At 42.5% G+C, this 14,816-nt stretch overlaps 1 protein-coding gene across 1 annotated transcript in view; it reads left to right on the top strand.

The window, feature by feature from the left end:
* Positions 1-14,816, top strand: part of Cfi (complement factor I) — a 52,640-nt gene that overhangs the window by 29,179 nt on the left and 8,645 nt on the right. Inside the window, exons 5-7 of the mRNA XM_036191381.1 lie at positions 4,094-4,207; positions 4,461-4,571; positions 14,576-14,620. Of these exons, the coding sequence (XP_036047274.1) occupies positions 4,094-4,207; positions 4,461-4,571; positions 14,576-14,620 (270 nt within the window). The remainder of the gene's footprint in view (positions 1-4,093; positions 4,208-4,460; positions 4,572-14,575; positions 14,621-14,816) is intronic.

Consider the following 14,816-nt stretch of genomic DNA (forward strand, 5'->3'; position numbering starts at 1 on the left):
GCAAGCAACAGGAAGTGGTCTGAGATACTGGCCATAACTTGACCATATATGAAACTTCAAAGCCCACATCCACAGTGGCATGCTTCCTCTAACAAAGCCACACCTCCTAATAGGGCCACTCCCTATGACCTTATGGGGGCAATTACATTCAAACAACCACAAGAAGCTATATTTGTGACCTCCATTGTTCTTTTTTTGTCACTCGAAACCTGTCACCCAGGTTCCCTTGTGGAAGCAAAATTATCTGCTTCCTCTTTGCTTCCTTGAATATATGGACTCAAATACTATAGCAAATACGTTGATTAAATATAAATAGACACCTTGGCACTTCTTTGAGCATTAAATCCTATGTATATCATTATAGTTCTTTAAAAATGCTTAAGTGACTACCTCATTGCCTCAGTTTCCCCAGAAACCACAGCTGCATTGTTTCTCTCCCCTAACTTAGAAATATTTTGGCATATGTATGGGGCCAAAGACCAGAACTATACCCTTTCTAGTTCTAAGAAAAGCAAAGTACTAGAACATGTAAATGTCTGGCCCTTGTGTGTCCAAAAAAGTGGAGGCTGGGTTAGTGCAGGAGCAAAAGAATAGGAGTGAACAGTCGTTCCCCATGACAGGTGATACTCCAGGCTCCGGAATCCTCTGTCCTAGTAACTAGAACACTTAATGATTTGTTTTATTTTTATTTTCAGATTGTTTTGGTTTTTAGTTTTAATAATCATACACATATACAATATTTTGTGATTAAATTACTCCCTAGTAACCTCTATTATTATCCCTTCCCTGTGAACCCTTTCTTCTTGCCAACAAGTCTCCATTTTGCTTTCTTTACTTTTTTTTTTTTTTTTTTTGAGAGACAGGTCTTACTATGTATCCTTAGTTGTCCTGGAACTCCCTCTGTAGCCCAGGCTAGCCTTGAACACACAGAGCTCTGCCTGCCTTTGCCTCCCAAATGCTGGGGTTAAAGACGTGCCCAGCTCTCCTCCTTCACCCCTCCCCACAGTAAGTTTAGTTTGGGCTGCTTGTATAAGCATAAGCAAGGAGTTATTTTTTTTTTGGAGCATGAGCAACTCACCAGTGCCTACACTACCAAAGAAAACCACACACACACACACACACACACACACACACACACACACACACACACAGGTCCTTCAGCATTTCTTCATGGTCAGAAGAGGTGTCTACAAGGCCACACTCCTTCCTGAGGAACTACTGGCAGTATGTGTGCATGTACGTGAGTGTGTGTGTGTGTGTGTGTGTGTGTGTGTGTGTGTGTGTGTGTGTGTAGCTACTGCATTATGTGGATGACAGTGTTTCTCAGCACTCCTCCCAATTCTCCAGCTCGCACTTTCTTTCCATCCCCTCATCTGCAATGGTCCCTCGGCCTTAGAGAGGGTGATGGAGATATGTCCTGTTTATGGCTGAGCACTCCGTAGCCACTTCTGTTCTCAGCACACTAACCAGACCTAAGTGTCTGCAGCATCAACCTTCATCCACATCACAGAGGAGGTCTCTGCCCCAAGGCAGAGTCACACTAGTCCATGGATATAAACAAGTATTTTGAAGGTATCTGGACAATATGACCATTTAGCACATGATAGTAGTAATATCTTAGTCACTGGTTTTATTGCTGTGAAGAGACATCATGACTTCTTTTTTTTTTGGGGGGGGGGTTCAAGACAGGGTTTCTCTGTGTAGCTTTGCACTTTTCCTGGATCTCCCTCTGTAGACCAGGCTGGCCTCGAACTCACAGAGATCCGCCTGCCTCTGCCTTCTGAGTGCTGGGATTAAAGGCGTGCGCCACCACTGCCCGGCTAACTTTTATTAAAAGAAAGCATTTAATTGGGGCTTTCCTTACAGTTCAGAGGTTTCGTCATGGCAGGAAACATGGCAGCATGCAGGCAGACATGATGCTGGAGAAATAGCTGAGCGCTACAGAGAGAGAGTGTGAGAGAGACGGAGACAGACACACAGAGAGACACACACAGAGGGAAGAGAGAGAAACAGAGAGAAAGGGGGACAGAGACAGACAGACAGACAGACAGAGACAGACTGGGCCTGTCTTGGGCTTTTGAAACCTTAAAACCCACACCTAGTGACATACTTCCTTTAATAAGGCCAGACCTCCTAATCCTTCTCATCCTTTCAAACAGTTCTACTCCCTGGTGACCAGGCATTGAAATATATGAGCCTATGAGGGTCATTCTTATTCAAACGATTATAAGAAGGTTCTCCCCTAGGGTCTATGACTTGTCATTCATAGAGATTTCACCTGGCTTACAGTACCAGGCATGTAGTCCCTCCTACAAAGTAGGCCTCAATCCAATCAGTAATTGGTGATTGCCCCCCAAATAGTCAGGCTACTATCACACCAGTGGACGTATCTTGCCTAGACGGTTGATATTATAGTATGCAGAGTCCCCACTAGACTGTTGGTACGTTTTCTTCCCCAGCAGCTTACATAGCACTTTCTGGCACCATGTAAGCTAGCCATCGAGGAGGAAATTCACAGCTTAGATCCAGCCTGATTTCTATGTGGCTTGCAGACAAAGTGTGGTGTCATCATCAACAGGGCCTTACAATCTAGTTATGATGAACAGCCAAGAATAATGGCAGGAGTCTTTACTATTTGGGGAGTTCCTTGGGACCTCTCTGACCAAAAACTCATAGGGAGGTCTCCCACGCCTAGTGCAGGGGTTTTCATTTAAAACAATTTCATAAGTCTGAGAGTAGCATTATCGACCTACGTAGGATATCTTTGTGCCAACTTCTTTTTGTTATTTTTAACTAGCTTATAAAGTAGGCTTCTATATGGCTTTTTCACAATCTGTTTTTTTCCCCTGCTGCCTCCGACCACCCCATGGCTCCTTTCTTGCTTCCTGGCCTCCACTGACACTCATGCCAACCTACACACAGAAATTTAGAAATTCAAATTCACATTTGAGAGAAAAGATACAGCATCTGTCTTTCCGGGCCTAGACTGTCTTATTTAGCATAAACATTTTCATTTCCATGCAATTTAATTTTTATGACTGAATAAAATTCCATTGTGCATGTATACCACATTATCCATTCATCAGTTGATGAACAACTAAGCCGATTCCATTTCCTAACTATTGTGAATAGACCAGCAGAGAACACAGATGTGGGAGTATCCTTATCATAAGGTATAGAGTTTTTTAGATATACATGTGGGCGTGATCTAGCTGAGTCACATGAAAATTCTATTTTTAGCTTTTTTTTTTGGTGAGACAGGATTTCTCTGTGTAGTTTTGTTGCCTGTCCTGGATCTCACTCTATAGACCAGGCTGGCCTCGAACTCACAGAGATCTGCCTGGCTCTGCCTCCGGAGTGCTGGGATTAAAGGTGTGTGCCACCACCACCCAGCATATTTTTAGCTTTTTAAAGGGAACCTCCACACTGATTTCCATAGTGGCTGCACCAACTTATATTCCCACCGGAAGTGAACAAGGGTTCCCTTTCCCCCAAATCCTCACCAGAATTTCTTGTCATCTGACTTGGTTCTAACAGCCATTCCATTGGGGTAAGGTAGAATCTCAAAGTAGTTTTAATTTGAATTTCCCTCTGGCTAATGACATTTAACCCTCTCTAAAGTGATTATCAGCCACCTGAATTTCTTCTTTTGAGAACTCTGTGTTCAGTTCCATAGCTTGTTTTCTGATTATGTTGCTTGTTTTCTTGATTTCCAAAAAAGTCTTGTATATTCTATATATTAATCTTTTGTATTAATATCAATATCATCTTTTGTATTAAAATTAATCATATGTGTAACTGGCAAGTATTTGCCATTCTGTAAGCTGCTCCTTCATTTTAATGTATTAACTTATTTTTGTTTAAGGGATGGGATCTTGCTATTTAGTTCAGGTTAACCTCAGGTCTGCAGTGATCCCTCTGTCTCAGCCTCCACAGTGCCGGGATTAGAGAAATGTGCAATCATGCCCACTCCTTTATATCATTTCTGGAAGTCATATTTTTATCTTAGTTTTCCCTGTATCCTGTAATGTGTTAAGGATGTTATACTACAAATCTGTAAATAAATGTCACAAAGATGATCCCTGCTTTACAGATTCTTCAACCAATCAGTCCTTCCAGTGTGTGAACGGAAAACACATTCCTCAGGAGAGTGTCTGCAACGGGGTCAATGAATGTGGAGATCAAAGTGATGAGCTGTGTTGCAAAGGTGGGGATAAACCACCTTCCAAATCCCCCATGATCATTATTCTGACTAAAAATGTCAAAACATTTCATATGTGTGCACGCATATGGGGTGTATGTATACGCACACATGCACGTTTGCACACACGAGTCTATGTGTGTACTGGGGACTGAACCCAGGGCCTTTCACATAGGTATGCTACCACTGAGCTACTGCCTCAGCCCCCACCTCTCTTGATGGTAAAGAGTGGAAATAACTTCTGCTTGTGTTGACACAGGTTGCCAAGGTAAAGCTTTCTTCTGTAAGTCGGGTGTTTGCATTCCGGAGCAGTATGAGTGCAACGGTGAAGTGGACTGCATTACGGGAGAAGACGAGAGTGGTTGTAAAGGTAATCCGAAATTCCTGTCGTCACTTCATTTCACTCCTGAGCCCTGAAGCAAGAGACTTCTCTTTAGGTAAATCTCACCCTGAAGTTGAGCATCGTAGGACTGTAACTGAGGCATGTGAACAACAGTGCTCTGACCCTCTCTGCACGCCTAATTGTGATAGCAGCACTTTCATTACCAATTATCCTATGACAAAAGACACTATTAGCACGAGCTCCTGGGAACTGCCCCCAACTGCGACAGCTACTGATGTTTGCTAACCACGCTGATTCTATCTGCCAGCCTGTTTGTTTGTTTGTTGCGATAGTTGAAAAGTTTCAGATATCATGCCACTTAACTTATAGACCTCTCTCGTGGATAAGAACACTACACACACACACACACACACACACACACACACACACACACACACACACACACACATTTTGGGTTTTTGAGTCAGGGTTTCTTTGGTTATCCTGGAACTTGCTTTGTAAGACCAGACTGGCCTTGAACTCAGAGATCCGCCGGCCTCTGCCTCCCGAGTGCTGGGATTGAAGATGTACACCACCACTACTGACTAAGAACACTACATTTCAAACTACTCTCTTATAAGTATTTCTGAAAATAGTAACACTCCCTAGCATCATTTAATACCAGCCATGTTCAAATTTTCCTAACTCAAAAATGTTTCTTTTGAGTTAATGTGTACAAACCAAGATACCCAAGAACTTGAATGTTACATTTATTAACTTTTAAAAATAGCTTTTATTATTTGCTCCCTGTGGGGGGCCATCCCATCCCCACTTTCCCCCAGAGTAGGAGCAGCAGGAAATATTAGAAGTAAAGAGGGGAGAGAAACAGAAAATACAGGGTACCCTCGGAAGGGCCTGGATCCTAATCCATCGGGCCCTGACTGTCTCTGCCCTGGGGTTTTTAAAGGAATGCCCAAGGGTGGAGCAAAAGACCTCCCCCAGCACAGCCAAGTGCAGACCGTCTGAGACACCTGCACTCAGGCCGTGGTCCAGTCATCCTCTATGCGGACCTGCTGGGTAAAGCCTAAATGGGCTCCAACAGCTACCCCAACCTCCTCACTCCACTTTTCTTTTGTATCAGTAAGATTTTGGTTTTGGGTTGGGGATTTAGCTCAGTGGTAGAGCGCTCACCTAGCAAGCACAAGGCCCTGGGTTCGATCCTCAGCTAAAAAGAAAAAAAAAGGTTTTGTTGTGATAACCTTGGTCATCTTCGTATGGAATGCTGCTTATTCTGGATTCAGAAACTTGGTGAGAGGTATGGCTGAATATTTTAGGCTTGGATTCCTGATGAGGTGTTAGAGGGAATCCTTTTTGCCTCCTCATCTCACTTCTGCTAATGCTAACACTCCCCACCCTCCTACCCCCCCACCCCCGCCTCCCCCCTGTAAGTCTGATGAAACATTCCCCCACAGTCACTCACCTATAGTTTTGGCAGACTTGAAACTGTCATCTACATCCAGTGTGCCAGCAAGAAGCTACAAAATGTTTGTTTCTGATTGCATCATGATTGCTGTGTTTACTGACTGAAACTCCATAGAAGTAAACTTTCTCTCCCTGTTTGTTTCCATAGGATAGAATTCACAGTAGAAATGTATAATAATGTGTAATACTTTCTTGTTATTTACCAAGTCTCAATAGATCAGTGCTGTGGACAGCTCCAAATGGAAAAAAAAACAAAAAACAAAAACACAACAACAAAAACCTCAGTTATTATGTACCTGTTCTGTGCCACACATACTGACTTTTTGTTCTCATCCATGAATTCTGAAGGAAAAATATCAGCATTACATCCATTCTTTCCTAAGTATTTGTTGTTTTATGTCCCTGGCTCTGTTCTAGATACCAGGGTCACAACATACATACCATTTAAAAATCCTTACCCAACCAGACGTGAAATCTCAGCACTCAAGAAGCAGCACTCAGGAAGCAGAAGCAGGGGAATGGCTGTAAAACTGAGGTCAGTCTGGTCTACTTAGCAAGCTCGAAAACATCCAGGGCTACAGAGCAAAACTTTATCTCAAAAAATAAATAAATGAGCTGGGCGGTAGTGGCACACGCCTTTAATCCCAGCACTCGGGAGACAGAGCCAGGAGGATCTCTGTGAGTTCGAGGCCAGCCTGGGCTACAGAGTGAGTTCCAGGAAAGGTGCAAAGCTACACAGAGAAACCCTGTCTCGAAAAACCAAAAATAAATAAATAAATAATAAATAAATAAATAAAAATAAATAAATATAAATGTCTCTACTATTTATAGATTATTTTTTATATTTTATTATTATTATTATTATTTGTATGTGGAGCTGAGGATCGAACCCAGGGCCTTGCACATGCTAGGCAAGCGCTCTACCACTGAGCTAAATCCCCAACCCCTATTTATAGATTTTTAAAGACAGCAAATAAGAGAAATAAGTAAAATATTAAGTGAAATCCAAAGTGCTATGAGAGGGGCCAGTGAGATGGCATAGAGGGTAAAGGTGTTAGCCACTAAGCCTGCTGACCTGAGTTTAACACACAGGTCGTCCTCTCTAAACATGAACCGTGGCATGTGTACCTACTGTCTTAGTCTGTTTGTTCTACTGGTGTGAAGCGACACCATGACCACGGCAGCTCTTATAAGAGAAAGCACTTATTTGGGGTTGGCTTACAGTTCAGAGGTTTAGTCCATTGTCATCATAGTGGGAAGCATGTCAGCATGTAGGGAGACATGGTGCTAGAGATGGAGCTGAGAGTCCTTTATCTGGATCAGCAGGCAGAAGGCAGAGAAAGAAACACTGGGCCTGGCTTTGAAACCCCAAAGCCTACTGCAGAGACACACCTCCTCCAACAAGGCCACACCTCCTAGTCCTTGTCAAGTAGTACCACTTTGTAATGAATAAGCATCCAAATATATGAGCCTATGGGGGCATTCCTACTTAAAAACCATCGCACTTATATATTACACATACACACACACACACACACACACACACCCCTTAAATATATCAAATATGGCAATCTGTAAGTGTTGTGAAGAAAAGCAAAGCAAGGACAGGAATATGAGTGGAGAGGTGTCGAAACTTTAGAGGAGGTGCTCTGGGATTACTTCCAGATGAAGAGCTGGAGGAAATGGTGGGGACAGCCAAGCAGGTGTCTAACAGAAGAGTGTGCTGGACAACAGTCAGCACAGGGGCCCTGGCACAGGAAAGTTCCAGTGTTTGAAGAACTAGCAACCTGGGGTGATCGGCAGAAGCTGTGAGCAATGACCTGAGGAAGTCTGTGAGGAAAAGGTGACTCAGGCAAGCACGATGTGACTGCCATCTTAAACTGGGATGACGTTTAGTGTTAGGTGGGAAAGAGGCTTTACAGGCCAGGGGGGATGTGGGGAGCAGCTCAGAAGCTATCGCAGTAACGCAGGGAAATGACAAAGAGGACAAGCTGCTAGAAACGGAAGTGGTAAGAAGCAGTGGTGTCTACTTGTGTATGTGGTTTGATTTAAAAATCAAATTTAGGGTTGGGGATTTAGCTCAGTAGTAGAGCGCTTGCCTAGCAAGCGCAAGGCCCTGTTGATCCTCAGCTCCAAAAAAAAAAGAAAAAAAATCAAATTTATGGAAGAATGGGCTGGAGAGATGGCTCAGAGGTTAGGAGCACTGGCTGCTCTTCCATAGGTCCTGAGTTCAATTCCCAGCAACGACATGGTGGCCACAACCATCTGTAATGAGATCTGGTGCCCTCTTTTGGCCTTCAGGGATACATGCAGGAAGAACACTGTATATGTAATAAATAAATCTTTAAAAAAAATCATAGAACAGTAAGATGGCTCAGTGGGTAAAAGGTGCTTGCTGCCAACCTCGATGACCTGAATTCAGTCTTTGAGACCCCCATGATGCAAGAGGAGAACTGTGAAGGTATCCATTGACTTCCACATGTACATCACATGTATGTCATAGCACAACCTTCCAAGCAAACAAATAATTGTGATGCATTTTAAAGTTAAATTCAATTTATCAGTTAGCATACAAAGTGTTAAATTTCACTGTGATGTTTTCAAGCATAAATATCATGGCATTTTGCTTACGCTTGCCTCCCCCGATAGATTCTGGATATATTTAGAGGGTGCAACCAGCAAGATTTGCCACTGGCTGCAAGGACTGAAGCAAATGAGCAGTGGAGGTGACTTGCAGGGGTGCTAGCCTGAGAGATGAAGGCTGGCAGTGTTGTCTGTAGGGATGAGGAAAGCGGTGGGAGGGGCGGGGTACCCTCCCTGCTCGTGGATCTGCTCTAGCACTGTGCCCATGAGTGTTTCCAATCAGCTTTAGGGAGAAAGAAAACCTGATGTGTGGCTTTCGCCAGTTTTATGCTCACCATGGGGGAGTCTAGGTGGTTGCCATGCTGCCATGGGCAGAAGCTAGGAAACCGCAGGTACCACAAACTCTCTGGATGGAGTCCGGCAGCACCAGTACCCATTAGATTTTCCTACTTGTGTTTATCTTTTTAGTAGAATCGATTTAACTGTTTTCATAGTGTCCTAGGACAAGTTTGTCAAATGTAAGGAGTAAATACATGCTAACATATGTGCATGGATTGACATTGTGTTTGGACATTATTTGATGTTCCGGTTTTAGGCTTGCTGGACTTTTAATTTCCCACTAATATCAGTGTGACAGTTTTACTTGTCAACACGACACAGTCTAGAATCACCTGGGAAAAGAATCTCAATGAGGAATTGTCTAGATAGGATCAGTTTGTGGGCATGTCTGTATGGATTATCATGACCACAGTGAGAGGGGAAACCTGCCTACTATAGGTGGTGACATTCCTTGGGCAGGCAGTTCTGAACTGTGTAAGAGGGGACAAAGAGCTGAGTAGAGGCATGCATACACTGGTCCTTCTCTGTTCCTGATTATAGATCTGATTTGGCCAGTTCCTACCCTGCTGAGATGGACTGTCACCTGCAGTTGTGAGCTAAAGTGAACCCTTTCAGCCCCAACCTGCTATTTTCAGGGAATTTATCACAGCAACCTGGAAGGAAACTGAGACAATCAGTTCTTAAACACATTTCTCCCTCTCTCTCTCTCTCCCCCTCTCTCCCCCTCTCCCTCCCTCCGTGTGTGTGTGTGTGTGTGTGTGTGTGTGTGTGTGTGTGTTTGTTTTTTGTTTGTTTTCCTGTTTTTTCTCTAAGAAAGAGGGAGCAAAATGGCATGGAGTTGGGTGGGTGATGAGGATCTCGGAGGATTTTTGGAGGTAAATCCTGTTCAGAATATGTCATATGAAAAAATATTTTTTAATAAACTATATTTTAAAATCCTTTTAAGGATGGATATCAGATTAAACATTTCTTTTTCAAATTTTATGTATTTATATTTTATGTATGAGTGCTCTGGGTGTATACCTGCATGCCAGAAGAGGGCATTAGATCCTAGTATAGATGGTTGTGAGCCACCATGAGGTTGCTGGGAATTGAACTCAGGACCTCTGGAAGAGCAGCCAGTGCTCTTAAGTGCTCAGCCACCTCTCCAAGCCCTAAATCATTTCTTTTAAAGAACATCTGAACAGTTGAGGGAAAGTACCTTTATTTTTATTAAATTTAGTTCATCCTAAAGGAAGCAAGAAAGTGAAAAGCCCCAAAGAGGAGATGGTGAGCCAGGCTGCAACAGAAGCTACAGTTTCATTGCCGATGTAACGCCTCCCTCGTGTTTCCTTTCCTCTCCTGTTTAAAATAATGGGAATTAAGGTCAAGGGACACAATCCATTAGCTTTCATGGACAAAATGTGCAATAGAGTAACTACCTAAAACGCCAAGCTTATTTTCCTACAGATTTTCTGAGAATGTCTATCATATACTCAGTAAAATACCATTGTTACTTCAACCACCCTACTTTAGGATGACTGCCACCTTTCATATTCCAGAAATGGTTCCGATTGCTTCCCTTTTAAAGAAAGAGCAAGTGAGAGCAGAGATGTATAATTACTAACGCTCTCTGACTCTTAAGTGGCCAGATCAAAATCACTAAGTCACATCAAATCCATATCATCTCTTGATTGCATTTACCTTGTATAAGTTCCCTGTCATACCTGGGGTTTCTATTACTGCGATTAAAACACCATGACCAAAAGCAACTTGGGCGGGAACAGGTTTACTCCATCCTACAAACCCTCAGGTCACACTTCATCACCGAGGAAAGTCCAGGCAGACACCCAAAGGCAGGAACTGAAGAAGCCCTGGAAGAACGATCCTTAATGGTTTGCTTCGTGTGGCTTGTTCTCTATGGCTTGCTTGCTCAGCCTGTTTTCTTCTAACCAAGGACCACCTGCCCAAGGTGGCATTGCTTCTAGTGGACTGGGCCCTCCCACATCAAGTATTAGTCAAGAAAATGCCCATAAATTTGCCTACAGGCCAGTCTCCCCAGAGGTATTTTCTCTGTTAAGATTCCCTACTCCCAGATAATCTAGGTTTATGTTAAGTTGACAAAAACCAGCCAGGATACCCCCTCTTTGTTAGTGTAAGTTAAAAATAATTATAACTTCATATAACTGTATAGTAAGTTTCCTTTTGAGTATGTGTACAGATGTAACTAAAATACTAATCTCTTTTTAAACTTAATTCTCTTGCTGAAGTGAACTTGTCATATGCATAAATGCAAGATAAAAATCTTATTAGAATTAACATTAAGTTAAAATGACATGCTATTTGGCTCCTTTATTCAACCTTTTGTAACTATTAATTTTAAGTTGCTACATTGTCTCTGATATATTAATGATTTGCATGTTTTTTTGCTGAAATAAAAATAATCTCTTCATGCTAATGCTTTGTTTTGTTTTTAGAAGCCAGACATCCTCAAATTCATGAAGGTAAGTCCATTGTCAATAGAAAATTTATAATTCTAGTTTGGGGTATATGTGTAATAACATGGTGTGGGGTTTATTTTTCCCCTAGTTGAAGGTTTTATTCTTCACTGTGATAAAACTCTGCTTCTGCATTTTATTTTTCTTCAGGACTTGGACGTTCAGATCAACGTAAGCTTTTATTAAAACCTTGGGATGTTGCAAAAACAGGTGATATTTGTCTTCCTGTATTTTATATGAACTGAGTATGGTTTGAGTACGTACAAGCAAGACCCCAGTTTTCTCAGTTCAGCTACCAGAGATCTTTGTTCACTATGATATAGCCTTTCAGTCACACTGATGGGAAAAACCACACACAGGGGGTGCTCCCCCATACATGGGACCTTTCTTTTCTCCTTTTCCCCTTCCAAACCAAGCTTTTAAAGCAACTGCCACTGGAAGAAATACAAAGCATTTCATATTCTGATATCTATTTTATAAGCTAGGTATCCTCAAATCCTTGAACTCTTTGGAGCCACTTAAAAAAAAATAGCATATGCCAGGCGGTGGTGGCGCACGCCTTTAATCCCAGCACTGGGGAGGCAGAGCCAGGCAGATCTCTGTGAGTTTGAGGCCAGCCTGGGCTACCAAGTGAGTTCCAGGTAAAGGGGCAAAGCTACACAGAGAAACCCTGTCTCAAAAAACAAACAAACAAACAAAAAAAAGCGTATAAATTATTAGCTATCATTATGACATTTTCAAACAAAGTGTGTTTTAGTAGATTCTCCTGCCTCACCCCCCTCCCTTACCTCCCCTAGCTTAGTTACCATATAAAACAACTCAAGTCCCCAACACACATAATACCACAAGTTCCTGGTTTTCCTTAGTGTCTTGGGATTCCTGGGGAGGAGCCATTTCAGAATCAACCCTTGCCCTAAATGTCAATCTCAATGAACACCTCGTGCTCTGTCTCATTTGTCATTTTCACGCCTCTGCAGCTGCTGTTTGCCCCCATCTCCTCCTCCTCTTCTCCTCTTTCTCCCTCCATTCTTTTCCTCTTCCTTCTCTAGCTTTGATCATCAGTGGCACAGGTGAGGGGGGCGTGAATTAATGATACTGCTCAGGTCTTTTCTATGTGATCATGACTATTCTCTCTGGGCCCGTCTTGCTTACCTCTTACCCCTACTTCCTATTTTCCCACCGACCACTCTTGTGTGGTTGAGTATCTGTGTCGTTTGTTTATGTGCATTCTCCTCCAGTTCACACATCTGTGATCACACATCTGTCACTGCGCTGTGTGTCTTACGTTTCCTTTATCTTTCTTTCCCAAAGCACTGCCTCTGAAGGCTCTGTCTATGTTACCGTGTGTTCATCTACTCTGTTGCTTCTGGCTGCTTACATAAAGTGCATGTTCAGCTTTCCAACTTACTCAGTCTTTTGAGCAATGGACTATTGGCCCACCACCACACTGTGATAAACATCTTCTTCAGAATGTGTGAATGCCTTTGAAACATCTACCTGGCAAGAGCGTAAGTCTTGGGGTGAGCAGCTCCTTAACGGACAGTGAATGTGCTTTGCCAGAGCTTTTAAGTACCAGTTCTCACATCCGGCTACACAGTCTGAACTTTCTCTTCGCCCACCAACACTATCCATCTTTACACTGAGCCAGTTGCCAACTGCCAAGTGATGGCGTTGTTAATTAGTAACTTGGACTCTGGTAATAGCCAATGGCTTGGGTCCGATTCACACCGGCATAGCTACCAGGTTTTTTGTGTTTTTGAGAGTTTTGCCTCCTGCCTTTTCTTCTCCTTCACCAATCCACGTCTCCTCACCAGCTCACATGCTCTGCTTAATTTTAGATTTCTTTCACTGTAGCCTTTTCTCTCACGGATTTGAAGGCGTCCCCTTTACAGTCTAGACATTAACCCTTTGCCAGCTTTAGACATCACAGATATCATCTTCATTCTGTCCCCCATCTGTTTATTAGCTCCATCCACGATGAAATCTCTCGAAAAGAAATTCTTAGTTTTGGGTCAGCAAGATTGATTAGTGGATAAGCAGCTGCCATCATGCCTGACTACTTGAGTACAATCCCCAGGAACTCAGAGGAAGAACTGACTTTTAAATTGTCCTGACTTCCACACATGTGCTCATACACACACCTACACAATACTCACACATTGTGAGTAGTGAATAAATAAATCAATGTAGAAAATGAAATACTTAGTTGTTTTTTTTTGTTTTTTTTTAATCACCAAAGACATCAATCATTTTTCCCATGGCTTGTGCTTCTGAAGCGTCATGCTCTTCTAATGCCAGGACCCTTCAGCTGCACTGGACTTTCCCCCTTGCCTTTGCTGAGCATTTAATGTTACTATTTGAGTCTTCTCTGATTCATACATGTACTCATGTGAATATCTGAGAGAACCCTTCATGCCCTGAGACACAACTTAAGTATGTAATTCAGTAGACCCCCTGTATGTCTGTTCCAAAGAGGACTTGAGAAACCCAGGACCACTTGAGAAAGTCCAAGACCACTGATTCAAAGCAAAGTTGCTATAGTGGACTGTACTGTCCCCGGCTTTATCCTCATCCCAAACAGAGCAACATGCTGGTAGGAATTTGTCTCTGGATCTCCAAGCCATAGGGATTATGGTCTTGTCTGCCAAAGTATCCTGGGATGGCAGGGTGAAAAGATCCATAAAAAAGTTTAAGGAGGCACCCTAGATCATAATGCTAACTAACCATTCATACATGAAAATTAAGATGTCATTAAGACATCTCTAGGCACATGGCTCCTGAGGGAGGCACCTGATGATGTACAATGTAGGGTGGACTTTTTAATGCCCACCTGGACTCCTTGGTCAGGTCCAATGGCTGTTCTCTTCCTCATAGAAAGAGCTGGAATGAGAGGGCAGAAAGGGAAATATCTCTTTCTTATTTTGTCTGCAGAGCTTGAGTCTCGCTACTCCGTTGCACCAACAGACACCATCACCAGCAGGAATGTCTACAAGGTTCATCTGCATCTTTTCCAGTTGCCCAGCTCTAGGAAGGAAACCAGATGACATGCTTGGGCACTTGTCTATAAAATGAAGAGGGCCATATTTTAAGTCGTCAGAGTTAAGCCATTTTAGTGATTGAATGGAGACATAACATTAACCACCTGGATTTTCTGTTGTTTTATCACAGGAGAGGAAACTGAAGAAACAGAAATTTTGACTCCCAATATGGACACAGGTGAGTTAATTTTTTTTGTGCTAGTTCACTGGTTTCAGCTAGCATGTTAATACCAAGTATGTATACATCATGTGTATAATATATACACATATTATGTAATATATGTGTATGTATTACATATAAAATCAATTCAAGAAAAAAATGACTTTGATATAGGTTTAAGTAAAATGTAACACTTTCTTTCTCCTTCCTCATT

The sequence above is a fragment of the Onychomys torridus genome, chromosome 6 (assembly GCF_903995425.1).
Source record: "Onychomys torridus chromosome 6, mOncTor1.1, whole genome shotgun sequence".
In the NCBI taxonomy this organism is placed as follows: Eukaryota; Metazoa; Chordata; class Mammalia; order Rodentia; family Cricetidae; genus Onychomys; species Onychomys torridus.